The sequence below is a fragment of the Scyliorhinus canicula genome, chromosome 28, assembly GCF_902713615.1.
Source record: "Scyliorhinus canicula chromosome 28, sScyCan1.1, whole genome shotgun sequence".
Classification (NCBI taxonomy): Eukaryota; Metazoa; Chordata; class Chondrichthyes; order Carcharhiniformes; family Scyliorhinidae; genus Scyliorhinus; species Scyliorhinus canicula.
The window spans coordinates 4,428,583-4,454,737 of record NC_052173.1 but is presented as its reverse complement, the minus strand read 5'-3'; the positions used below and the strand labels follow the sequence as shown (position 1 = coordinate 4,454,737).

At 48.6% G+C, this 26,155-nt stretch overlaps 1 protein-coding gene across 1 annotated transcript in view; it reads right to left on the bottom strand.

Moving 5' to 3' along the window:
- LOC119958195 (rho guanine nucleotide exchange factor 25-like) overlaps positions 1 to 17,166 on the bottom strand; it is a 126,492-nt gene extending 109,326 nt beyond the window's left edge. The window contains exon 1 of the mRNA XM_038786567.1: positions 17,103 to 17,166. Within this exon, the coding sequence (XP_038642495.1) occupies positions 17,103 to 17,105 (3 nt within the window). The 5' untranslated portion in view covers positions 17,106 to 17,166. The remainder of the gene's footprint in view (positions 1 to 17,102) is intronic.
- Positions 17,167 to 26,155: the final 8,989 nt, after the last annotated feature.

Sequence of the window (26,155 nt, the reverse complement as noted above, 5' to 3'; positions counted from 1 at the left end):
TGGATGGTGACGGGATCTTCTGGTCCTGCTGTTGTCACCGGGGTCTTTCATTGAATGCACCCCCCCTTGTTACCGAAAACCCCACGGAGGGGGGGGGGGGGGTGTGATGTCGGCGGGATCGGATGATACCTGCAGCGAGAAAATGCCAGCCAGGGTATGCATAAATGGATCTTTTTCTGGTCGGCAGGAGGTGACAACAGGAACCCTGCAGGTGTCTCTGCTGGGACCTCGACCTTTTTACAATGAATATCGATGATTTAGAAGAGCGGAGTGAAGGGATGGTTGTTAAATTTGCAGATGACAAGATAGATAGGGCAGTATGTTGAGAAAAGGACGTAAGAAGGTTGGAAATGGAAATAGGCAGATTGAATGAGTGACCAAAAATCTGGCAGATGGAGTATATCCTGGGAAAATGTGACGTTGTTCACTTTGGCAGGAAGAATAAAAAAGCAGAGTGTTGATTAAATGGAAAACGGCTGCAGAATTCTGAGGTGCAGAGGGATCTGGGTGTTCGAGTGCATGAGTCACAAAAAGTTAGTATGCAGGTGCAGCAAGTAATTCAGAAGGTTAATGGAATTCTATCCTGTATTATGAGGGGATATAAGGGGCCTCACGGTAGCATGGTGGTTAGCATCAATGCTTCACAGCTCCAGGGTCCCAGGTTCGATTCCCGGCTGGGTCACTGTCTGTGTGGAGTCTGCACGTCCTCCCCGTGTGTGCGTGGGTTTCCTCCGGGTGCTCCGGTTTCCTCCCACAGTCCAAAGATGTGCGGGTTAGGTGGATTGGCCATGCTAAAAAATTGCCCGTAGTGTAAGGTTAATGGGGGGATTGTTGGGTTATGGGTATACAGGTTACGTGGGTTTAAGTAGGGTGATCATTGCTCGGCACAACATCGAGGGCCGAAGGGCCTGTTCTGTGCTGTACTGTTCTATGTTCTATGAGAGGAATTGAACATAAAAGTAAGGATGTGATGCTTCAATTATCCAGGACATTGGTGAGACCACATCTGGAATACTGTGAGCAGTTTTGGTCTCCGTATTTAAGGATGGGTGTAAATGTGTTGGAGGCGGCTCAGAGGAGGTTTTACTGGATTGATGACTGAAATGAGTGGGTTGTCTTCTGAGAAAAGGTTGGACAGACTGGGATTGTTCCCACTGGAGTTTAGAGGAGTGAGGGGGTGATTTGATTGAAGTATTTTAGATACTGAATGGTGTTGACAAGGAGGATGTGGAAAGGATGTTTCCTCTTGTGGGTGACTCCAGAACCAGGGGGCGCTGTTCTAAAATGAGGAGTCGCCCTTTCAGGGCAGAGGTGAGGGGAATGTTTTCTCCCAGAGGGCTGTGCAACTCTGGAACTATCTGCCTCAGAATACGGTGGAGGTGGGGGGGGGGTCACTGAATATATTTTACACACTCCTGGTAATCGCAGCCCGTCCCTCCAACCCCCTCAATGTCCCCCCTCCCCCACCCTATCATTGGCCCATCGAACTCCACTCGTGCAGAAGTTAACCTGAGGGCCAATGACCACATCAAAAGCAGTAAATCACTTTCGTTTAGGTTTGTTTCAAAGCAGGCCACATGGGATCAATTCAAGCATGAAGGGAAATAAAATGAAACAATTCAAACAACTGGCTGCTTGGAAGCTGTCAATCACAGCCTCGTAGAAGCAATTTCTCATTAAAGTGAATGAAAGGATTTCACAGCTGCTGCTTTCTCTGCTTGGGGCAGCAGGTGTCGGGCACAGGTGAGTTTCAAGACAGGTAAATGAAAGCAAATTACTGCAGATGCTGGAATCTGAAACAAAAGCAGAAAATCTGGACAATCTCAGCAGGTCTGACATCATCTGTGGAGAGAGGAGGGAGTTAATGTTTCCAGACTGGGTAACTTTGTCAAAGAGTCATCCAGACTCAAAACGTTAGCTCCATTATCTCTCCACAGAGTTTTAAAGCAGTGATTGTTTTACACAGTCTCTGTCTGGACTGCTCGCCGGCTTTCAGGCTCTGTTATGAGGAGGGGGGGGGGGGGGGGCGTCTCTGTTATGGGAGGGTCTCTGATGGGAGTCTCTATTCTGGGGGGTCTCTGTTAAGGTGGGCTCTGTTATTGAGGGTTTGTGGTGGGCGTTTCTGACGGAGGTCTGGTATGCGGGAGGAAGGGGGAAGGACAGGATTTGCATTGTGGGGAGGCCCTCCGATGGACTTTGGGGCACCTTAAAGGCGGACAAACATCTGTACCAATCCATGTCCAAGTAAATCCTTCTTTTTTTCAAAAAGATTAAGGACCAATTCATTTTTCAAATTAACGGGCACATCTTTGGGTTGTGGGGGCGAAACCCACGCAAATACGGGGAGAATGTACAAACTCCACACGGACAGTGACCCAGAGCCGGGATTGAACCTGGGACCTCGGCTCCTTCATGTCCAAGTAAATCCTGGCTCAGAGAATCAGAGGCGTAGAGAATCCGGTGTCCACCCATTCATCGGAAGCAAATGACAAATTTTTAAGAATTGTTTGATGGTTCTCGTCCGGTATCCTAACAAATGTCGGGGTCTGGTCAGATATCCGAACACCCATCTGAGCTGGCAGGACTCCTGCCTACACTCTCCCCATCTGTCTCATTGCAGGAGCAAGTCAACTGGTGTGAGTGGGCACTGCCACTCGGAGTTATGCCCAAACTGAAAATCCTAATGCCCTCTGAGGAGAGAGCCCTTCAGTTAGCCAACGAGGAGCAGGACCGCACCTGTGCAGATGGTCAGGTGGGGACACCAGATAAAAGTGAGAGCCCTCAACACAAGCAGCCATGGTGCAAGCCTCCCGTGAGTTAACTTTCTCCCCTCAGTCTGCCCCCCTGTGGCGCACTAATGTCATCTCACTTCCCTTGCAGGGCAATCAGTCACGAGCCCAGACCACCCTCGTGCCCTCTGGAGACCACGGATCCGATCAGCTCCGAGGGAGATGTCTCGGAGATGAATATCGAAGCGGCGTCACTGCTGTCACCTGCACCCTCCGGCCATGCCAGAGCTGCTGGAGCTGCAAAAGCAAAGTCACGAGTGTCCGGAAGGGATGACAACTTCTCTCCTCGGGCTGCAAGGCCGACTGGAGGAGTCCCATTGCCTTCTGTCTTCATGCCAGCACTCCTACGCAATGAAGCCAACACTGCGAGGGTGGCGTCCGCAGTGGATACCCTGGCGCAGGATGTGCACTCCATGGCAGGGTTGTCCACCCCATGGTTCAACTCATGACCTCCATGGCTGACGGCATGATCTCCATGGCTGACGGCATGACCTCCATGGCTGACGGCATGATCTCCATGGCTGACGGCATGATCTCCATGGCTGACGGCATGACCTCCATGGCTGACGGCATGATCTCCATGGCTGAGGGCATGACCTCCATGGCTGACGGCATGACCTCCATGGCTGACGGCATGACCTCCATGGCTGACGGCATGACGGTCCACCGCCTCCCCGGGACAGATGCAGTCTTCTCCGGCACTGGACCTCTGACATCCTGGAGGTAGGAAGTTCTACACTGGGATTCCCGTGGCCGGCAGTGTCTCTTCCAAAGCTCCGCAATTTGCAGCCCAGCTCCAGGAAGATGAATGGATCCTGCCTCCCCCTCCGCTGCAAGGTGCTGGCTCTGGGCGTGTGCGGCGGTATGTCGATATCGCTGCTGCTGTTCAATAGCAATCAGAAGAATTGCCAGCTTGACTGGCTACATGATTCTCCAGATTCAAAAACAGAAAGGAAGTGAGCATCAAAGTGAGTGATGAGGCGTTCTGACACTTCCCTGACCCACAGCCCTCTCAGGGTCCGGGAAACCCACCCATTCACTTCGCCCTCTGTGAGCGCCTTTCCAATGAGCTTCACTCCCTCCCCTGTCACACAATAACCCCTTCCCCACAGATGCCGCTCTCAACTCCACCTGAATGAAGCATTCCGACCTTCGAGAGCCTCAGCGGTGAGGGGTTCGAGCAGTTGAGTGCATTCAATGGACCTGCGTTCCAACGTCACAGGGGGAAATGAGATGCTGCGACCCATCATCTCCTGAATGGGGTGACTAATGAGAGCTTTCACCGTAACGCCTTGCATTGGGGGCCACTGTGTAACCTCTCTGTCATGGAAATGTGAGTATTAGCCTTGGAGTTCAAAGGGTTAATAATTGGGCAGCAATCAGTGGCACACTCATGCATTGCAATGCTGACTAAATTGGCACAATTGACTCGTCAAGGAAGGGTCAAGGAGCTGATGAGGCACCTGGCTCCCCCTTGTGGCAGGCGAGGCTCACTGATTCATGTTGAGGCAGCAATTTGCAGTCACTTTCATCCCCAGATGGCGCCCTTATTCCCCCAGCTCTCATTGGCCGCACATTAAACAAACCTTCCAACTGGAACAGCCAGCCACCCATCCCTGGCCTCTATAATCAGTGGTCTTGAACTCCCAGATTCCTCATACCCTCAGCCTTCCAAGTGCATCCTGAGTGTGGGGGTTCATTCTGACTGCACTCATCCTCCCCCCCCCTTTTGTGAGGGTCTTCAGCCCCCATGAGGCTGGGAAGCACTGCTTGTACGAGTCCCTTTGGCAACCTGGAGGGCGATGGCAACCTGAGCCTTCACCTCCGCTATCCCTCAGGTGTTGACGTTGCTCGATTATCATCTGGAGCTGTTGTAAATCACACAGGCGTTCTCAATGAATATTCAGTTTGGGGGGGGGGGGGTTGATGGAGTAGGCCCGGCGGGAGGACTCGCTAATAAGATGCTAATGTATTTAAATAAGGTTCCCGACCTTCCATGGTGGGATTTCATTACGTCACCGGTGAGAGGCCTGGAAAATCGGAAAATACAATCTCGCCGGGGAGAATTGTGTTTCCTGTTTTCCGCCGTATTTTGCACCCATGTTGCCGTTCTTGCTGATGGCTAACATGGGCTGAAAATCGCCCCCCTAGATTGTAAATAGGGGAGGCCCCAGCACCAATCCCTGCATTAGTTCCAGCTTGCCAATCTGAAAAAGACCCCATTCATCCTTACATTCTGCTTCCTGTTTGCTAACCAATCCTGTATCCATACTAATATGTTACATCATACGCCATGTCCCCTTATCTTGTGTAGTAACCTTTAATGTGGCACCTTATCAAATGCTTTGTGGAAATCCACATCTACAGGTTCCCCTTTACCCACCTTTCTTGTTACTGCCTCAGAAAACCTGAATGAATTAGGTCAACACAATTTCCCTTTCACAAAGCTATGTTGCCTCTGCCTGATCACATTCTGATTTTCAAAGTATCCTGTATCTCCTTAATAATGGATTTGAGCAACTTCCCTATGACAAATGTGAAGCTCACTGACCCATAGTTTCCTGCTTTCTGTCTCCCTCCTTTCTTGAATGAAGGTGTTACATTAGCTATATTCCAATCTGCTGGGACCCTTCCAGAACCTAAGGAGCTTTGGAAGATTATAACCAATGCCTCTAATATCGCTCAGCCACTTGTTTGATTCACGAGTTCAGACCATCTGGCCCTGGCAACTTGTTAGCCTTGAGTTCTGATAGTTTTCCCAGCATCCCTGGTGATGATGATCGTTTTAAGTTCCTCCCTCCCGTTCACCTCTTGATTTTCAAGTTTCTTTGGGAAGTTTTCCAAGTCTTCTCCAGTGAAGACAGACACAAAGTATCCGTTCAGCGCCTGCGCCATCCCTTTGTTTGTCATTGTCAATTCCCCGTGCAAACCCACTCTCTATCGCTAGCTTTGGTTACTCTTTTCATGTTTAAACACCGACAGAAACTCTTGCTATCTGTTTTTGTATTAATAGCTAGCTTTCTCTCACACTCTGGGCGAGATTCTCCCGACTAAGTCCCGACGTCGGAGTGAAAACCGGAGTCTCCGGCGTCGGAGGCCGCTCCTCGCCCCCTATTCTCCCACCCCCCCCCCCCCCCCCCCCCCCGGAGGGCTAGGAGCGACGCCGCGTCATTTACGCGCGCCGGGCCTTGGCGGCGTGTAAAAGCGACACCGCGTAAATTACGCGCCCAGCGCCGCGTAAATGACGTCACCCGCGCATGCGCGGTTGCCGTCCTCCCCGCGGGCGCCCCGCAAGAAATGTCGGAGTGATCTTGCGGGGCGGCGGTGGAAAGGAGTGCGTCCTTCAGAGACGTAGGCTCGCCGATCGGTGGGCACCGATCGCGGGCCAGACCCCATCTGAGGCCCCCCCCCCCGGTGCTGGATCCCCCCCCCCACAGGCCGCCCCCCCAGTGTTCCTGTGCTGTTCCCGCCGGCAGCGACCAGGTGTGGACGGCGCCGGCGGGAACACGTCGTATTGGGCAGGCCGCTCGCCCGTTACAAAGAGCGAGCGGCCATTCTCCGAGCGGCCAGCCGTGAATCTGGCCGCGCCGGTTTGGGGGGGGGGGAGGGGTGGGAGAATCGCGTGCGGGTGCCGGGGCGGCGTGGCGGGACTCGCCCGGTGCCCCAGCGATTCTCCCACCCGGCGTGGGGGGTGGAGAGAATTGCGCCCTCTGTTTTCTTCTTCTTCTTTCGTCTTTTTTAGTCGTTCTGTGCCCGGTTCTCAAAATCTGTCCAATCTTCCGACCCACTGCTAACCTTTGTAGATTAGTACAGTGTTTCCTTCAATCCCACAATTTGCTTATTGAGCCACAGATGATATCAGGCGATTGGCCTTGCTACAGGGAGCGGCAGCCATGTGCAGATGGAAGCAAAAAATCTCCGGAATCATCAAAAAAGAACTGGACGCGACATATCCTTGCGTGTATGAACTAAATGGTCCCTCTCATCGTTAACTATCTTGTCGCCTTGGCCCGAGGGCTACTGTGCTCTGAAGCATTTGATGATCTCAGTCCCTGAATCTCACTTCAGTTTTCTTTTGGTCCGGGTTTGAAGGGGTTAACTGACTTGCCAGCCTGGGTCTCACTGGAGATTTTTTTCCACAAACTCTGCTGTTGTGCGTAGAATCACCTCAGACATGGGACTTCTCACTGTGCGGTCAACTAATGGCCAAACCACGTATCACATACACAAGCTACAATTGCCAGATGGATTAATATACACTGTAATCACACATAAAATCTTAGACTGTAAACATGACTGACATCATCTATAAAAGGAGAAAACGACCATTCTTACATGACACTTACCAATTGCAACTGGAAATCATTCATCATTTACTGAGCCCCGACAAGCACTTGAATTACATAGTTGGATAAATCTGGCACTAGACCATTCGACCATAAGCCATAGGAGCCGAATTAGGCCACTCGGCCCATCGAGTCTGCGCCGCCATTCAATCATGGCTGATATTTTCCCATCCCCATTCCCCTGCCTTCTCCCCATAACCCCTGATCCTCTTATTAATCAAGAACCAGCTGTGCGGATGAGGGGAGTTGTTGAACTACTCGGATTGGGGCCTACCTGATCTGTGTCGCCATTCACATAGAGAGCCGTGGCGGTTACCGCGGGCCAGTTTTCACTCCCAGGTCGAGAGCGCGGCGATGGGACACTTCCCCAGCCCCGCGACTCCGACCCGGGGAAGAAAAGAGGCCCGAAAGGTCAGATATCGTGGGAGTGGTTGGATTAGGAGTCGGGCACAGCGCCCTGGGACGAGTGCGGAGGCTGCCAGGTGCGGAGGCGGAGTTGGTGAAGCTATTCGAAGAAGTGACAAAACAGAACACAACACTCCCACATGCTCTCATCCATGCCAACCCATGCCCTCCACCACCGCTATGGCCCCTCATTCTCAATATGCCACCCTATATCCCCCGACCCGCTCTCAAGATTCTCTCATGGCCGCCTATGCCACCCCATGTCCCTCACATCCTCATGGCTCTCTAAAGCCCCCTATATCCTAGGCATCCCTTTCTAACAGCACTGTGGGTGTACCTACATCTCAGGGACTGCAGCGGTTCACGAAGGCAACTCACCACCACCTTCTCAAGAGTATTTGGGGTGGACAATAAATGCTTGAATAAATAAAAAGATGCCAATTTAGTGCCAACACATGCCCCCCAACCCTTTGCCTTTAACCCTCCATGCCAACTCACCTAATATCCACCATGGGCAAACTTCAGGAACTGTACTGGCATAAAATTAAGTTGTGATATTGATGTCATTGATTTAGAAAAATTCAATACATTGAAATATCTTCAGCTAATCTTTTATGAAAACAAACATTTCTAATCTATAACCACTAGGAGTTGGCAATCAAACTGCTAACTTAACTGGCGCCCCGCTACGATAACGGTACGTTGTAAAATCAGTAATGCAGTACAAATTGTATAATGATAACCTTCAAGCCTGTGTCAACAGACTGAAATATCAAGCCCTGATTTTCTTCAAATGCCACACATTTGAAAAAAATTTAAACCAAGCGGATTGAAACCCCTTGACAGCTTTGACAGTGCCAATGAGCTTCGACGGCTTCAATGGAGTTTGATAGTTCTTTGACAGTTCCTCGATGGCTTGACAGTTCTTTGACAGCTTGACAGTTCCACTCATGCCCACCTCTAACAATTCCAACGGGCACCTTGACCTACACCAAAGGGGTACGCTACCTCGCTCAAAGTATCCTCTGACTATCCAAACAAATCCGCAAGGTTCAGATCTGCTCCTAATCCACACAGTTCGGGTTTCAGACGCCTATCTCACACAAGTGGAGGTTAGTACAGATTTATATCTGTATAATTTATATCTGGGCTGGTTAGCTCACTGGGCTAAATTGCTGGCTTTTAAAGCCGACCAAGGCAGGCCAGCAGCACGGTTCAATTCCCGTACCAGCCTCCCCGGACAGGTGCCGGAATGTGGCGACTAGGGGCTTTTCACAGTAACTTCATTGATGCCTACTCGTGACAATAAGCCATTTCATTTTCATTTCATATGGGCTGTCTCCGTGAACCGTAGATGTGTGATTTATAACATGCCCCCGCCAACCCCCGGGAAAATGGCAGAGGCTGGGTTTGGGGGGGGGGGGGGGGGGTGTGGTGGGGCTGAGACTTCCGGATTTGGACCTCTGCTGGCATTTTCGTACAGATGAGGAGCCTCGTCATCCATGCAAAACATCAGACCCCTGTGTCAGATATTGAGGATGGAACAGGTATAAGAACATAAGAACTAGGAGCAGGAGTAGGCCATCTGGCCCCTCGAGCCTGCTCCGCCATTCAATTAGATCATGGCTGATCTTTTGTGGACTCAGCTCCACTTTCCGGCCCGAACACCATAACCCTTAATCCCTTTATTCTTCAAAAAACTATCTATCTTTACCTTAAAAACATGTAATGAAGGAGCCTCAACTGCTTCACTGGGCAAGGAATTCCATAGATTCACAACCCTTTGGGTGAAGATGTTCCTCCTAAACTCAGTCCTAAATCTACTTCCCCTTATTTTGAGGCTATGTCCCCTAGTTCTGCTGTCACCCGCCAGTGGAAACAACCTGCCCGCATCTATCCTATCTATTCCCTTCATAATTTTAAATGTTTCTATAAGATCCCCCCTCATTCTTCTAAATTCCAACGAGTACAGCCCCAGTCTACTCAACCTCTCCTCATAATCCAACCCCTTCAGCTCTGGGATTAACCTAGTGAATCTCCTCTGCACACCCTCCAGCGCCAGTACGTCCTTTCTCAAGTAAGGAGACCAAACCTGAACACAATACTCCAGGTGTGGCCGCACTAACACCTTATACAATTGCAACATAACCTCCCTAGTCTTAAACTCCATCCCTCTAGCAATGAAGGACAAAATTCCATTTGCCTTCTTAATCACCTGTTGCACTTGTAAACCAACCTTCTGTGACTCATGCACTAGCACACCCAGGTCTCTCTGCACAGCGGCATGCTTTAATATTTTATCGTTTAAATAATAATCCCGTTTGCTGTTATTCCTACCAAAATGGATAACCTCACATTTGTCAACATTGTATTCCATCTGCCAGACCCTAGCCCATTCACTTAACCTATCCAAATCCCTCTGCAGACTTCCAGTATCCTCTGCACTTTTCGCTTTACCACTCATCTTAGTGTCATCTGCAAACTTGGACACATTGCCCTTGGTCCCCAACACCAAATCATCTATGTAAATTGTGAACAATTGTGGGCCCAACACGGATCCCTGAGGGACACCACTAGCTACTGATTGCCAACCAGAGAAACACCCATTTATCCCAACTCTTTGCTTTCTATTAATTAACCAATCCTCTATCCATGCTACTTTACCCATAATGCCATGCATCTTTATCTTATGCAGCAACCTTTTGTGTGGCACCTTGTCAAAGGCTTCCTGGAAATCCAGATATACCACATCCATCGGCTCCCCGTTATCTACTGCACTGGTAATCTCCTCAAAAAATTCCACTAAATTACTTAGGCATGACCTGCCCTTTACGAACCCATGCTGCGTCTGCCCAATGGGACAATTTCTATCCAGATGCCTCGCAATTTCTTCCTTGATGATAGATTCCAGCATCTTCCCTACTACCGAAGTTAAGCTCACTGGCCTATAATTTCCTGCTTTCTGCCTACCTCCTTTTTTAAACAATGGCGTCACGTTTGCTAATTTCCAATCCACCGGGACCACCCCAGAATCTAGTGAATTTCGGTAAATTATCACTAGTGCATCTGCAATTTCCCTAGCCATCTCTTTTAGCACTCTGGGATGCATTCCATCAGGGCCAGGAGACTTGTCTACCTTTAGCCCCATTAGCTTGCCCATCACTCCCTCCTTAGTGATAACAATCCTCTCAAGGTCCTCACCTGTCATAGCCTCATTTCTATCAGTCGCTGGCATGTTATTTGTGTCTTCCACTGTGAATACCGACCCAAAAAACCTGTTCAGTTCCTCAGCCATTTCCTCATTTCCCATTATTAAAACTCCCTTCTCATCCTCTAAAGGACCAATATTTACCTTAGCCACTCTTTTTTGTCTTATATATTTGTAAAAACTTTTACTGTCTGTTTTTATATTCTGAGCAAGTTTACTCTCATACTCTATCTTACTCTTCTTTATAGCTTTTTTAGTAGCTTTCTGTTGCCCCCTAAAGATTTCCCAGTCCTCTAATCTCCCAGCAATCTTTGCCACTTTATATGCTTTTTCCTTCAATTTGATACTCTCCCTTATTTCCTTAGATATCCACGGTCGATTTTCCCTCTTTCTTCCGTCCTTCCTTTTTGTTGGTATAAACCTTTGCTGAGCACTGTGAAAAATTGCTTGGAAGGTTCTCCACTGTTCCTCAACTGTTCCACCATAAAGTCTTAGCTCCCAGTCTACCTTAGCTAGTTCTTCTCTCATCCCCTTGTAATCTCCTTTGTTTAAACACAAAACACTAGTATTTGATTTTACTTTCTCACCCTCCATCTGTATTTTAAATTCCACCATATTGTGATCGCTCCTTCCGAGAGGATCCCTAACTATGAGATCATGAATCAATCCTGTCTCATTACACAGGACAAGATCTAGGACCGCTTGTTCCCTCGTAGGTTCCATTACATACTGTTCTAGGAAACTATCGCGGATACATTCTATAAACTCCTCCTCAAGGTTGCCTTGACCGACCTGGTTAAACCAATCGACATGTAGATTAAAATCCCCCATGATAACTGCTGTACCATTTCTACATGCATCAGTTATTTCTTTGTTTATTGCCTGCCCCACCATACCGTTACTATTTGGTGGCCGATAGACTACTCCTATCAGTGACTTTTTCGCCTTACTATTCCTGATTTCCACCCAAATGGATTCAACCTTATCCTCCATAGCACCGATGTCATCCCTTACTATTGCCCGGATGTCATCCTTAAATAACAGAGCAACACCACCTCCCTTACCATTCACTCTGTCCTTCCGAATAGTTTGATACCCTCGGATATTTAACTCCCAGTCGTGACCATCCTTTAACCATGTTTCAGTAATGGCCACTAAATCATAGTCATTTACGATGATTTGTGCCACCAACTCATTTACTGATACTGTACGGCCAATGAAGGAGCTTTTTCCAGTACACTCTGTTGTAAAATAGGAAATGGAGCAGCCAAAAGTGAACAGTCAGCCCCCACAAAAAGCCAGTGGGCTGTTTGTTCAGTGCATTGGTGAGGGATAAATATTGGCCAGGCTACGGGATCATGAAATCGTGCCATGGGCTCTTTCACATCCTCCTGATTGAGCAATCGGGACCTCATCCAAAAGCCACACAGCCCACATTAAGCACATTGTGCTCAAGCCTCCGAAGTGGGGTTTGAATCCACGACGTTCTGACTCTGAGGCGAGAGCGGAGCCGACTGAACGGTTAGCACTGTTGTGATACCTGCACCAACCAGGGAGCTGTATGGAGGGGAAATACTTGTGCTGCAAAATAATTGACAATAAATTGCTTTGGGATATCCTTGGTTATAAAAGATCCTGCAAATTATTTTTATTTTATACTTAGCAGCGGATAAAGTTACAGGTTTCAGTTCACGAGAAACTCTCGCCCAGGCTTCCCACATCCCTTCCCTTCCCGCCTGGAGTGCATTTTTCACGGGATGCGATTTCTGTTGCCTTGAAGACTGCAAATGCCTATCTGGCCTTGGGGTTACTATCGAGCTGGAAGCAGGGTTGCTGAGCTTAGCCAGGAGGCGCCACTAGCAGAGCCCATTCTGCAGCAGCTCGCCGCTCCCCACAGGTAAATCCCAGAAGAGCTGAACCAATGGTCTGCTGATGAAAGCAGACATTCCCGGAAAGGTTCCCAGGGGAAGCTGTAATTGTGTCGCACTCTGCAAGGCGGCTCGTCATTTCAGGCCACGATCGACGCAAGGCCTGAAAACATTCTCCCCTTTCCACGACCCTTCTGGAGACATGGCGGCCAATGAAAGTTGGCGATACGCGTTGTAGTGGGGCGTTGGTTACAGAACGGTGTGTATGAAAGAAGTCTTCCGGCCTTGTGAACATCCCTGACTTTATTTATTTATTTATTTATTTATTTTAACTTTATGAAAATGAAAATCGCTTATTGTCACGAGTAGGCTTCAATGAAGTTACTGTGAAAAGCCCCTAGTCGCCACATTCCGGTTCCTGTTCGGGGAGGCTGGTACGGGAATCGAACTGTGCTGGTGGCCTGCCTTGGTCTGCTTTCAAAGCCAGCGATTTAGCCCAGTGTGCTAAACCAGCCCCTAGAGTACCCAATTCACTTTTTCCAATTAAGGGGCAATTTAGCGTGGCCAATCCACCTACCCTGCACATCTTTGGGTTGTGGGGGTGAGACCCACGCAGACACAGGGAGAATGTGCAAACTCCACACGGACAGTGACCCAGAGCCGGGATCGAACCTGGGACCTCGGCGCTGTGAGGCAGCAGTGCTAACCACTGTGCCAACGTGCTGCCGGCCATCCCTGATCGCTCCACCATTGGCGGCTGATGTGTTAGGCAGGTTGGTTCGATGTGGACTGCACTCGATGCAGGGAAGTTAGCAACAGACGTCTAACACTGGAGAAGATCCAACACTGTTTTATTCAACTATAGAACTGCTATACATATTCAGCTATGGGTTGACACTATACTGATCTGACTGGAGACCCAGTAGTAGCCTGACCAGACTTACTAGCTACCACATGGTGTTTGCACTTGCTAGCTCGTGGACTCTGACTGTCTCAGTGGCTGGGTCCCGAGAGAGTGGGAAACCTAGTGCCCTCTGGCTTTATAGTGGTAGTGTCCTGTCTGGTGATTGGCTGCACTGTTCTGTGTGCTCACTGGTCATCCTGTGTGTCAATCACTGCCTGTCTGCATCTCATTATATACAGGAGTGGATATTATGACAGCGGCCGTGCCTCAATCTCTGGAATTCTATCCCTACACCTTTCTACTCCCCTCTCTACCTTATCTTTAAGACACACCTTAATACTGACCTCATTGACCAAGATTTTGGTCACCTGACCTAATATCTCCTGATGTGGTTGAGGGGTCACAATGTGAAGCACCCTTTGGAAGTTACATTATGTCAAAGGTGCTATAGAAATAGAAGTTGTTGTTGTTTCTACCACAATTTAAAAACAAATCAGAGCTCTGCTCCAAGGCAGCATATAGGGTTAAACCGAAGACGGCAGGACTTCACTTTAAGCTGCCTTCCTCCCCACGTGCAAGAGGAAAGATTCTTCCAAGCCGGCGAACCTAGAGATTTCTGCCTGTGACTAATTGCACACAAATAATCTACTGAGAGCAAAGTCTCAGTGATGCCAAGAGCAGAGCTGTTTCCCAGAAGTACGTGGACTATATTGAGATCTTGGCCTTTAAGCCTGACTGGGCTAAATTAATCATTAGAATGGTTATTAACACAACGGTGCTTCATGCAATCTTGATAACTTTTCCAAGGAGATAGGATGAAAGATTCCTGCCGAACATTTTGCTTAACACAGGAAATTAATAGCCATTTTTGGGAAGTCATTTGGACCACTGACATTTGTTTTTACGCATCAAAGAAACGTTCTATCCCGGAATCTGCAATTAACCGATCGATTATCGATTGCGGCTCATCCTCCGAGCAGGTTGGACAGATGCCAGAGAAGCAGCCCAACGGCTGCTTCAATCTGTTCATGTCCACATGGCGACCAGGGGTATTCGCAAAAAACGGTCACCGACAGTTTGCGCAGGAAAAAAAGCTCCCTCGGGGCCCTCCCAAGAAAACAAAGCCTGACCACTAAACGCAGCAACGACAGGAAGAAATATTGGCTCCACTTAACGGACACCCCCACTGGTCAAAGGGGAAAGAACATATTCTGTGGGACAGACCGTTATTCTGAAGGGAAGGATCTTTCGGGACTTGTGGGAGGAAGCCGGAGCACCCGGAGGAAACCCACGCAGAGAACGTGCAGACTCCCCACAGACAGTAACTCAAGCCGGGAATCGAACCTGGGACCCTGGAGCTGTGAATCAACTGTGCTAACCACTGTGCTACCGTGCGGTTTATATGCTCCTCATCCCAATTCTCCTGCCTTCTCCCCATGACCCCTGATCCCGTTATCAATCGAGAAGTCCCCCCCCTCTTCTCCACATTGTTTGCCTCTTTTCAGGCCAATCATTCGCCAGGCCAAGTCTCAGGCTGCAGAGAATTACTGTGTGCTCGGGCGCTGTTTAAATATGAAAATGTTTGAGACATCTGCAAAACACCAAATGACCATTCCAATGTATTCAGATGTGAAGCAGATTCATTCACAGAGCTGCGTCCTTCATGTTTGAAGCAGCTGTTAGTATTTTCTTCAGGACGTCAACATTACATTTGATTAAATATTAATATAATATATAACCTACTCGTGCTCTATATTGATATAGATTAGGAAATCAATTGCAACTCTTTTTGTTTCATCTTTGAGTGATCCTGATGGTGAGACAGTGGAAGTCTTCTTGGCCTAGTGAGACTTCATGGGAAGGACCAGGCCAAGAGGTGAAAATAGGCCTTCCATCTATTGGCAGCTTTCTTTATTGTGTCATGGTGCTGTTCAATGGCCAACTGATGACAGACCGTGGGTGGTAAATCACAAGCTTCTGACAACTCTACCTCCTCTTCCAAATACAAAGTAGGCCCAAAGGACCCGAGACGCAGGCCTGGCCTTTGACAGGGCCTTGCATCTGGAAATGGGGTCAATTCAACCGCCTGAGAGGTGACAGCTGCCAGCGGTAGAGCTGTCGAGGTGCTTTTTCTCCTGAGGAATAAGCACACTCCTCAGGCACCCAGCACCCAGAAAACACACAATGTCTGTCTTGGGGCTGCACTGAACTGCCACTTTACAGTGATGCATAAGCCACAACATGGCCTAGACTGTTTTCAGCTATCCATGCCTGAAGACAGCTGTGGGAAGGTGGTACGTTACCAATGAGGCTTACAACTGCTTGATAGGCCCAACCTAAATTTGGTGCCACACCACTACCAACCCCTCCGCCACGGTACCCCCATCTCCCAATTCATAGAAATTTAGTTAGAAAATCACGTCCCCTTATCCTAGACTTTTCCCATCAGCGGAAATTGTTATTCTCTAGCTACGCTATCAAATGCTTTTAAACGCTTCAATTCAATGGGCATACTCTTCTAAACTTAAGCACAAACAAGTCTAGTGAAAGCAACCTGCCTCATATTTTAACCGTTTCTGGACAGCACACGGTGGCACAGTGGTTAGCATTGCTGCCTCACGGCGCCGAGGTCCCAGGTTCGATCCCGGCTCTGGGTCACTGGCCGTGTGGAGTTTTCACATTCTCCCCGTGTCTGCGTGGGTCTCACCCCCACAACCCAAAGATGTGCAGGGTAGGTGGATTGGCCATGCTAAATGGCCCCTTAATTGGTAAAAAATGAATTGGGGGTACTCTAAAGTTATTTTTAAAAATATTTTAACCGTTTGATCTTTGGCATCAGCCTGTTGAACCGGCACCAAGGCTGGTTTGTACTGCAGAGCCCAGACGTAAACGCAGTTTCCCAGGTCTGACGAGAGCTTCATGTGAACACACTACACCTAGATAGACACTAGAGGGAGCACCAGAGACATGACACACAGACATTCAACCAATAGGTCAGTAAGATAGGACACGACCAATGGGCATTCACGACACACACAGAGATGACACTACCACAGCGGGGCATTACACCAACCCATATATAAAGGACACAGCACACATGATCTTCCTCTTTCCAGTGGAGACACTCAGTGAGTACAGACACAGGGTTGATTCAATATCACACCCACCACGTGGATTGTAGCAGACTGGTTTGTCAGTCTGACTAGCTACAGCAGGATTAACAGGAGAGTTGGATCCAAGTAGGAGAATTGTTAACAGCTTAATAAATGTGTTAAAGCCATCTCCAAGTCTGAACCTTCCTTTGTCAGAGTGCACATCAAGCAGCTTATGCTACGTCAAGAGCATAACAAAACATGGTACCAGAGAGTGACTGTTAAATCCATATAGTTTCAACTCAGCTAACAGTGACAACCAGTAACAGCAGCCAGGCAAGATGATGTTTGAGATTCCGGTTCCACAGCAGCTCAGGTACCAAGGCAATCTCAGTGAAAACTGGCGTGCGTTCAGGCAGAGATTCGAGATCTATCTGGTAGCGTCCGACTTAGATGGCGTGGATGCAGAGAAAATAAATCTTCTACTTACCATCACGGGTCCAAGAGCAGCTGAAATCTTCCAGACCTTCAAATACTCAAAGGGACAAAACAAGAGCGACTTCCAGGCAGTCCTGGACAAATTCCAAGAATTCTGCGAGGAACATACAAGAAAAAACAGTAAAAGAGACGCCAGCACTAACCACGAGGCGAAGGTAGTCTTTCCACTTCAGAAAACGGCAGTTTTGATTGGCGGCCATCTTGGAAAAGACTTGAAAATATATCGGCCATTCCTTCACTGTTGCTGAACTATGACAGTCTACCCAGCTCAAGTGAACGACAAGAAGACACTGAGGCTCTGCCCACTGTATGTGTGACAAGTGACGACGGCATCCCACTTCCCATACCAGATGTGCAGCGTGACAGACCTCAGCTAGTGTGTACAGAGGCACTCGACAATCACAGTGAGACTACTGGTGACTCCGGTGACACCACGTTAATTCAAACCTCATCCGCTCGAGCCTCTCCACAAGCAAATGAACTCCTGAACGTTTTGACTCCGGACGTGGAGCATCAAGAGACCTCAGAAGATGCAAGTGAACCTGGACATGACACCAGACGGGGAGCATCAACAAACCAAAACTGACTCAGGTGACACAGACCAGACTCCAGATGGGGAGCAACCAAACGCCAAAGCTGATTCAAGTAAGCCGGACATGACTCCAGACGGGGAGCGCTGTGGACTCAGTGACGGCACGCTCAAGGAAACAGTAGATGGCACAAAGCACGCTGACACGAGTAACTGTGTGAAGGACTCGTATTATCCACAGAGTGTGGTCCTTGAGCGCAGCGAACACGGCAACAAAACCAACCAACACAACGACACAACCTATGGAAACCATATCAAAGACAACAACACGAAGCGTACCAAAGGCAACATCGTCGACAACAAGTGCGACAACAACATCAACAATGGAACTACGACTGGTACAACTCTGCCAATGCGGGACACTGTTACCGCTCAGCTCAGTACAATGACACACCATGGCAGGATGACACAGATTGCATACATCGCTACCACAAGCATCGAAAGAAAGAAAGTCTACATCAGACAACAAAGTGATTTGACCACTTCTTGGTTCCTTATGCACATGGACACTGACGGCGTTGACAAAGCAATGCCACCATCAACATCACCACCTCACCAACCAAACAAGAAAGCCACTCGACCATAATAATTAATGAATTTTGGACTCATACATATGATTTGGACTTATTGTTTAATGATCACTGTTATCATGATTTGTACATATCATCACTTATCTACCTAGTTTGTTCAATTTTCTTTAACACTGTACAGAAAATATGTAACACGCAAAAAGGGGGGATGTGGTGATATGCATCACTGTAAATACACAAGGTGTTAATGTGAACATACTACACCTAGCTAGACACTAGACGGAGCACCAGATACATTATAACACACAGATAGTCAATCAATAGGCCAGTAAGATAGGACCCAACCAATGGGCATTCACGATACACACAGAGATGACACTACCACCAACCCATATATAAGGACACAGCACACATGATCTTCCTCTTTCCAGTGGAGACACTCAGTGAGTACACAGGGTTGATTTGAAACACATCACACCCACCACCTGGATTGTAGCAGACTGGTTAGATAGTCTGAGTAGCTATAGCAGGATTAACAGGAGAGTCAAATCCAAGTAGGAGAATTGTTAACAGTTTAATAAATGTGTTAAAGCTATCTCCAAGTCTGAACCTTCCTTTGTCAGATTGCGCATTAAGGAAGCAGCTTATACTACGTCAAGAGCATAACAAAACAGTGACCAGGCTGTTGAATCTCGCGAGAGGCCTCTTGTGAGATTCCTGATGCTGAAAATACCTCACAAGACTTAATGAGATCTCATCAGATGTCGCAATCTGGATCTCGCCCTTGGCGCCCTGGAACCTGCCTCGGAACTCGCTATGGTACCGGTTAGCACTGGTTTCCATTAACGTTAACTCAGCATAATGGCTCCTGGGGGGGGGGGGGGGGGTGGCCCAGGCCATTAGAGGCCCCAGGTGGTCGGGCTCTGGGTGGCGGGGTGCCCTGGCATCCCACAGGCACCCGGTCACTTTGACACTGCCAACCCGGCACCGTGGCACTGCCACCCAGGCACCCTGACACTGCCATTCTGGCACTGCCACGCTGCCCAGGTGGCACTGCCAGGATGGCAGGGGCACTTACAGGGTGCCAGGCTGGCAGTGCCAAGATGCCCGGCTGTCAGGTTGGCCATACCAGGGATCGGGCCTGGGGGTGCCTTGCCCTTAAGAGGTGGGTGAGGATGGGGTGCTCGAAGACACCCGAAGAGGTAGGTTGGGTGCAGTGGGAGGGGGGGGGGGGGGGGGGGGGGGGGTACAGAGGGCACGGTGGGGCGGCTGAGGGCCTGCATTGGAGAGCTGAGCGTGTCAGTGCAGGAAATGAGGTAAGTGCGGCCTTGGTGAGGCAACCCTCACGGATGCCAAAAGAACCGGCAAAGTCCCGTTAAACAGGACAATGATTGCGCCAAAAACATTCCGGAGCCTGGAATCAGCTTTGGATGCACTGAACTGGGAGCAGTATTGTGTGTTCAGCTGCAGACTGATATTTCTTGTTTTCCCCCTCTTTCAGGCAGCAAATCGCAAACTTTAAATCCCAAGAAGGAATCATCACGCACAATTGGTGGGGGGAGAATGGAGGCTTTCCTCGTTCATGGGATGTGGGCATCATTAGCAAGGCCTGGCATTTATTGTTCATCAGAGTCATCCATTATGAGGGCAGGCATGCGTCCCAACGTCATGGCACATTCGTGCAAGATTTCAGTCGGCGGACGCGTGCAGGAGTCAGAAGCGGGCCCGCCAATAATCAAACAGGAAAATCAGCCCATTAAGGGGGCAATTGAACACAATTTGACGCGTTCCATCTGCTTTTCCAGTTGGTGGGTGAGCCGATGGGCCAAGCGGCCTTTACGTTTTAGCTGTAACCTGGATCCAAGATGGGATGAACTGTCTGAGCTGAAATAAAATGTAAAAAGGGTGTTTGGCGACTGAGGTCTGGGTGGATTGTGCTCTCCAGATATCCGTGGCACAGAGTTGAAATGAAATGAAATGAAAATCGCTTATTGTCACGAGTAGGCTTCAAATGAAGTTACTGTGAAAAGCCCCTAGTCGCCACATTTCGGCGCCTGTTCGGGGAGGCTGGTACAGGAATTGAACCGTGCTGCTGGCCTGCTTTCAAAGCCAGCGATTTAGCCCTGTGCTAAACCAGCACATCTATATATATTTTTCACAGTTGTCCCGCTCCCTGAGACAGCTCCGCAGAGGTTGTCTCCCAGAGGGAGCAGGTTAGCAGTGCCAGTCCACACTCACGGTGCCCACTCTCTCTCCCGCATCTCCCCGGCAGCCTTTCACAGCGGGACTTTCACATTCGATGGCCGTTAACTGGACAACCAGGATGAAATTGCATCCTGGGCCGATCGCGGCCAGGAACGCGTTTCACGTTCGCTTCCGAGTCCACCAAATGCGCGCGTCCAATGGGCAAAAAATACAGGCCTAGAACGGATTGGCTTGCGAGGGCTTTTCAGAATGATGTCAAGAGTTAACCTCGTTGCTGTGTGACTCTAGAATCACATGTCATCCAGACCAGGTGAGGGCAGCAGAGTTCCTTCCCTGAAAGGGCATTAGCTGGGTTTTTACAACAATCGATGATAGTTTCATGGTCGTCATCCTTGAGGGAAGCTTTCAATTCCAGGTTTGAACAACGTCCCCAGCATTTAATCCTGGATTGCTGCATTACAAATCCAGTGATACTACCACTACCCCACCATCTGTCTGGGCACTCAATGGTTGCCACGGGAACCCTGCTCCATTTTGAGGGCCAAGGCTTCATGACTTTAGTGTCAGCTGGCAGACAACGATGGGCGCAGGGTAGCCTGGCAGGGGGGGGGGGGGGGGGGGGGGGGGGGGGGGGGTGAGGCGGTGGTTTGTTCCCAGGAGCAGACAGAGGTGGCTCGCTCGCTCCTCAATACTGTCACAAAAATAGATTATAACTTATCTTCTGGGTTCCTCTTTGGCTGGCAGTAATGAAAACACAGCGCCCAGTATTACCCGAATGTGCCAATTGGAGTCATGTGTACATCAGAGGATCCTGATTTACACATTAAAAGAGCCCATATCTTGGCACAGATCGGCCAATCCGCCATCCAATCATGGGCGCTTCTGAAATTGGTGTTTGGATGGATCAGGAGTGGGAGTGGGGCAGTAAGATTTTCCCTCCGCTTTACACCATAAGACACAGGAGCAGAATTAGGCCACTCGGCCCATCGAGTCTGCTCCGCCATTCAATCATGGCTGATATTTTTCTCATCCCCATTCTCCTGCCTTCTCCCCATAACCCCTGATCCCCTTATTAATCAAGAACCTATCTATCTCTGTCTTAAAGACACTCAGTGATTTGGCCTCCACAGCCTTCTGCAGCAAAGAGCTCCACAGATTCACCTCCCTCTGGCTGAAGAAATTCCTCCTCATCTCAGTTTTAAAGGATCGTCCCTTCAGTCTGAGATGGTGTCCTCTTGTTCTGGTCTCTCCTAAAAGTGGAAACATCCTCTCCACGTCCACTCTATCCTGTAGGTTTTTATGCTTTTGATCACCTGTTATAAGACCCACAGGAACGACCCGATCGATCTCCCCATTGGGCTCAGCTTCCTCGCTGAGGGGTGAAGGCCCAACAGCGGGGTTATTAATTCCCTGAGATAAAAGTTGGCCCAAGGGGGAGTCGGCCTCTCAGGATGGTCCTCGCTGGGATCTGGAGTGTTACTTACTTAGTTGCTGTATTTCCTAACTGTGAGTAGTAAATAAACTACTTTTGACTCTCCTTTTCGGGGCCCTCATTGACTACAACATCACCTCATGGCTTTCATAGAATCAACAGTGCAGATGAGGCCATTCGGCCCATCGAGTCCTAACAAGCCCTTGGAAAGACCACCCTACTCAAGCCCAAATCTCACCCTATCCCCATAACCCAGTAACCCCACCTAACGTTTGGACACTGAGGGACAATTTATCATGGCCAATCCACCTAACCTGTACATCTTTGGACACTAAGGGACAATTTAACACGGCCAATCCACCTAACCTGTACATCTTTGGACGCTAAGGGACAATTTAACACGGCCAATCCACCTAACCTGTACATCTTTGGACACAAATAGACAATTTAACATGGCCAATCCACCTAACCTGTACATCTTTGGACACTAAGGGACAATTTAACACGGCCAATCCACCTAACCTGTACATCTTTGGACGCTAAGGGACAATTTAACATGGCCAATCCACCTAACCTGTACATCTTTGGACACTAAGGGACAATTTAACATGGCCAATCCACCTAACCTGTACATCTTTGGACACTAAGGGACAATTTAACACGGCCAATCCACCTAACCTGTACATCTTTGGACGCTAAGGGACAATTTAACATGGCCAATCCACCTAACCTGTACATCTTTGGACACTGAGGGACAATTTATCATGGCCAATCCACCTAACCTGTACATCTTTGGGCACTAAGGGACAATTTAACATGGCCAATCCACCTAACCTGCACATCTTTGGACACTGAGGGACAATTTATCATGGCCAATCCACCTAACCTGCACATCTTTGGACACTAAGGGACAATTTATCATGGCCAATCCACCTAACCTGCACATCTTTGGACACTGAGGGACAATTTATCATGGCCAATCCACCTAACCTGCACATCTTTGGACACTGAGGGACAATTTATCATGGCCAATCCACCTAACCTGCACATTTTTGGACACTGAGGGACAATTTATCATGGCCAATCCACCTAACCTGCACATCTTTGGACACTGAGGGACAATTTAACATGGCCAATCCACCTAACCTGCACATCTTTGGACACTGAGGGACAATTTATCATGGCCAATCCACCTAACCTGCACATCTTTGGACACTGAGGGACAATTTATCATGGCCAATCCACCTAACCTGCACATCTTTGGACACGAAGGGACAATTTATCATGGCCAATCCACCTAACCTGCACATCTTTGGACACTGAGGGACAATTTATCATGGCCAATCCACCTAATCTGCACATCTTTGGACACTAAGGGACAATTTAACATGGTCAATCCACCTAACCTGTACATCTTTGGACACTAAGGGACAATTTAACATGGCCAATCCACCTAACCTGCACATCTTTGGACCCTAAGGGACAATTTATCATGGCCAATCCACCTAACCTGCACATCTTTGGACACTAAGGGACAATTTAACATGGCCAATCCACCTAACCTGCACATCTTTGGACACTAAGGGACAATTTAACATGGCCAATCCACCTAACCTGCACATCTTTGGACACTAAGGGACAATTTAGCATGGCCAATCCACCTAACCTGCACATCTTTGGACACTGAGGGACAATTTATCATGGCCAATCCACCTAACCTGCACATCTTTGGACACTGAGGGACAATTTAACATGGTCAATCCACCTAACCTGTACATCTTTGGACACTAAGGGACAATTTAACATGGCCAATCCACCTAACCTGCACATCTTTGGACCTTAAGGGACAATTTATCATGGCCAATCCACCTAACCTGCACATCTTTGGACACTAAGGGACAATTTAACATGGCCAATCCACCTAACCTGCACATCTTTGGACACTAAGGGACAATTTAACATGGCCAATCCACCTAACCTGTACATCTTTGGACACTAAGGGACAATTTAACATGGCCAATCTACCTAACCTGCACATCTTTGGACACTAAGGGACAATTTAGCATGGCCAATCCACCTAACCTGCACATCTTTGGACACTGAGGGACAATTTAGCATGGCCAATCCACCTAATCTGCACATCTTTGGACACTGAGGGACAATTTAGCATGGCCAATCCACCTAACCTGCACATCTTTGGACACTAAGGGGCAATTTAGCATGGCCAATCCACCTAACCCGCACATCTTTGGACTGTGGGAGGAAACCGGAGCACCCGGAGGAAACCCACGCACACACGGGGAGAAAGTGCAGACTCCGCACAGACAGTGACCCAAGCCGGGAATCAAACCTGGGACCCTGGAGCTGTGAAGCAACTGTGCGAGCCACTGTGCTACGTAGAAACACTCCCCTGTCTCAAGTTAAAAAAAGAACATTTCAGACTGATATGAGTTGCTGCCCTTCCCTGGAGCCAATGAGAAAGGGTATGATCTAATTTGAGAGGGCCATTCTAAATCTGACTTTCCCAAACCCTCAGAGGTGTTAATCCACAACACAGGATATGGAATCAACATGCCACACCCCGCCTTATTCGGAAAAAGACGTTGAACTTTGGAAAAGCTGCATGGTGGCAGCCATGTTGTCTTTATCTGTATAAAAGGGCAGCTGGGGACTGGATGCAGGCAGTTCCACCAAAAACCATCGAACCATCAGTTCAGCCGCTATCTGAGTGTGATGGTATGATTTGCATAGCTGTCTGCCATTGGTGCAGAACACCGGCATACCATTGGCCCTGGTCGGTCATGTGCCTCTCGACCGATTGGTTGAGACCAGTCATGTGACAGCTCTCCGATTGGTCGAGAGGCTGAGTTAACCACGCCTCCATACCGAGGTATAAATAGTCAGTACGCCCGGCGGTCGTCCATTTTATTGTAGTCGACCGCAGGGCTAACTTCTAGCTTATTAAAGCCTAACTTTTGTACAGCAACTCGTCTCTCATGCAATTGATGGCTCATCACTGAGGCAGGCTCACAATCAAACAGTGGGACATCAGGCAGCCAGAATACATAACTTGCTCCAATTAAAGTTGACTTGAGAAGCAACCGTCAAGAAACTTGACCACAGCAAACATCACAACCTGTTGTGTGCCTTTCACTTTACAAGACCCTCCCTTCAACTTTAAAGTATTGACGCTACCCAAAAAGATATAGGTCTGTCACGTGGGGGACCAAAGGTCATAAACCAGAGACTGAAATAACTAGTCTATAGAAGTGTATGACCTTTATCTGTATCTAATTCTTGTGTTTGTGAGTGGGTGTGTGTGCGTGTGACTGATGTTCTCCTTAATCCAGTGTGAAAATAAATAAGCTTTATTTTTAAACTCACAAATAGCTTGCTGCTGGATAGCGTCATAGTGCTTTTACAGCACGGAGAGAGGCCCTTCGGCCGATCATGTCTATGCTGGCCATCGAGCATCTACTACTCTAATCCCATTTTCCAGCACTTGGTGCGTAGCCTTGTGTGCTGCGGTGTTACAACTGCTCATCTAAATACTTCTCAAATGTTGTGAGGGTTCCTGCCTCCACCACCCTTTCAGGCAGCGAGTTCCAGACTCCCACCCCCCTCTCTCACTCCGTCTCGCGTCACGCACACTCTCATCTGCCTCGCTCTCACCCCTTTTGCACAGTCTCTTATCTCTGACAGCTATACTCTCAAAAATATGATAGTTATATTTTGGGCAGCACGGTAGCATATTGGTTAGCACAATCGCTTCACAGCTCCAGGGTCCCAGGTTTGATTCCCGGCTGGGTCACTGTCTGTGCGGAGTCTGCACATCCTCCCCGTGTGTGCGTGGGTTTCCTCCGGGTGCTCCGGTTTCCTCCCACAGTCCAAAGATGTGCAGGTTAGGTGGATTGGCCATGATAAATTGTCCCTTAGTGTCCAAAATTGCCCTTAGTGTTGGGTGGGGTTATTCGGTTATGGGGATAGGGTGGAGGTGTTAACCTTGGGTAGGGTGCTCTTTCCAAGAGCCGGAGCAGACTCGATGGGCCGAATGGCCTCCTTCTGCACTGTAAATTCTATGTAAATTCTATGTAAAAAAAAAATCACCACATAGAATCAAGATTGCTGTTTGCAATTCCAACGCATCTAATCGTAAAACTCTCTCACTGAAGCTCATCTCTTTTAATGTCTCTGCTTTGCCAAATTTCATTTGCTGTTCCTTTTCATCGTAAAGTCAACTTGAATGATCTGACATTTGGAAAATTATGTTACCGAATTGCTCAAATCCC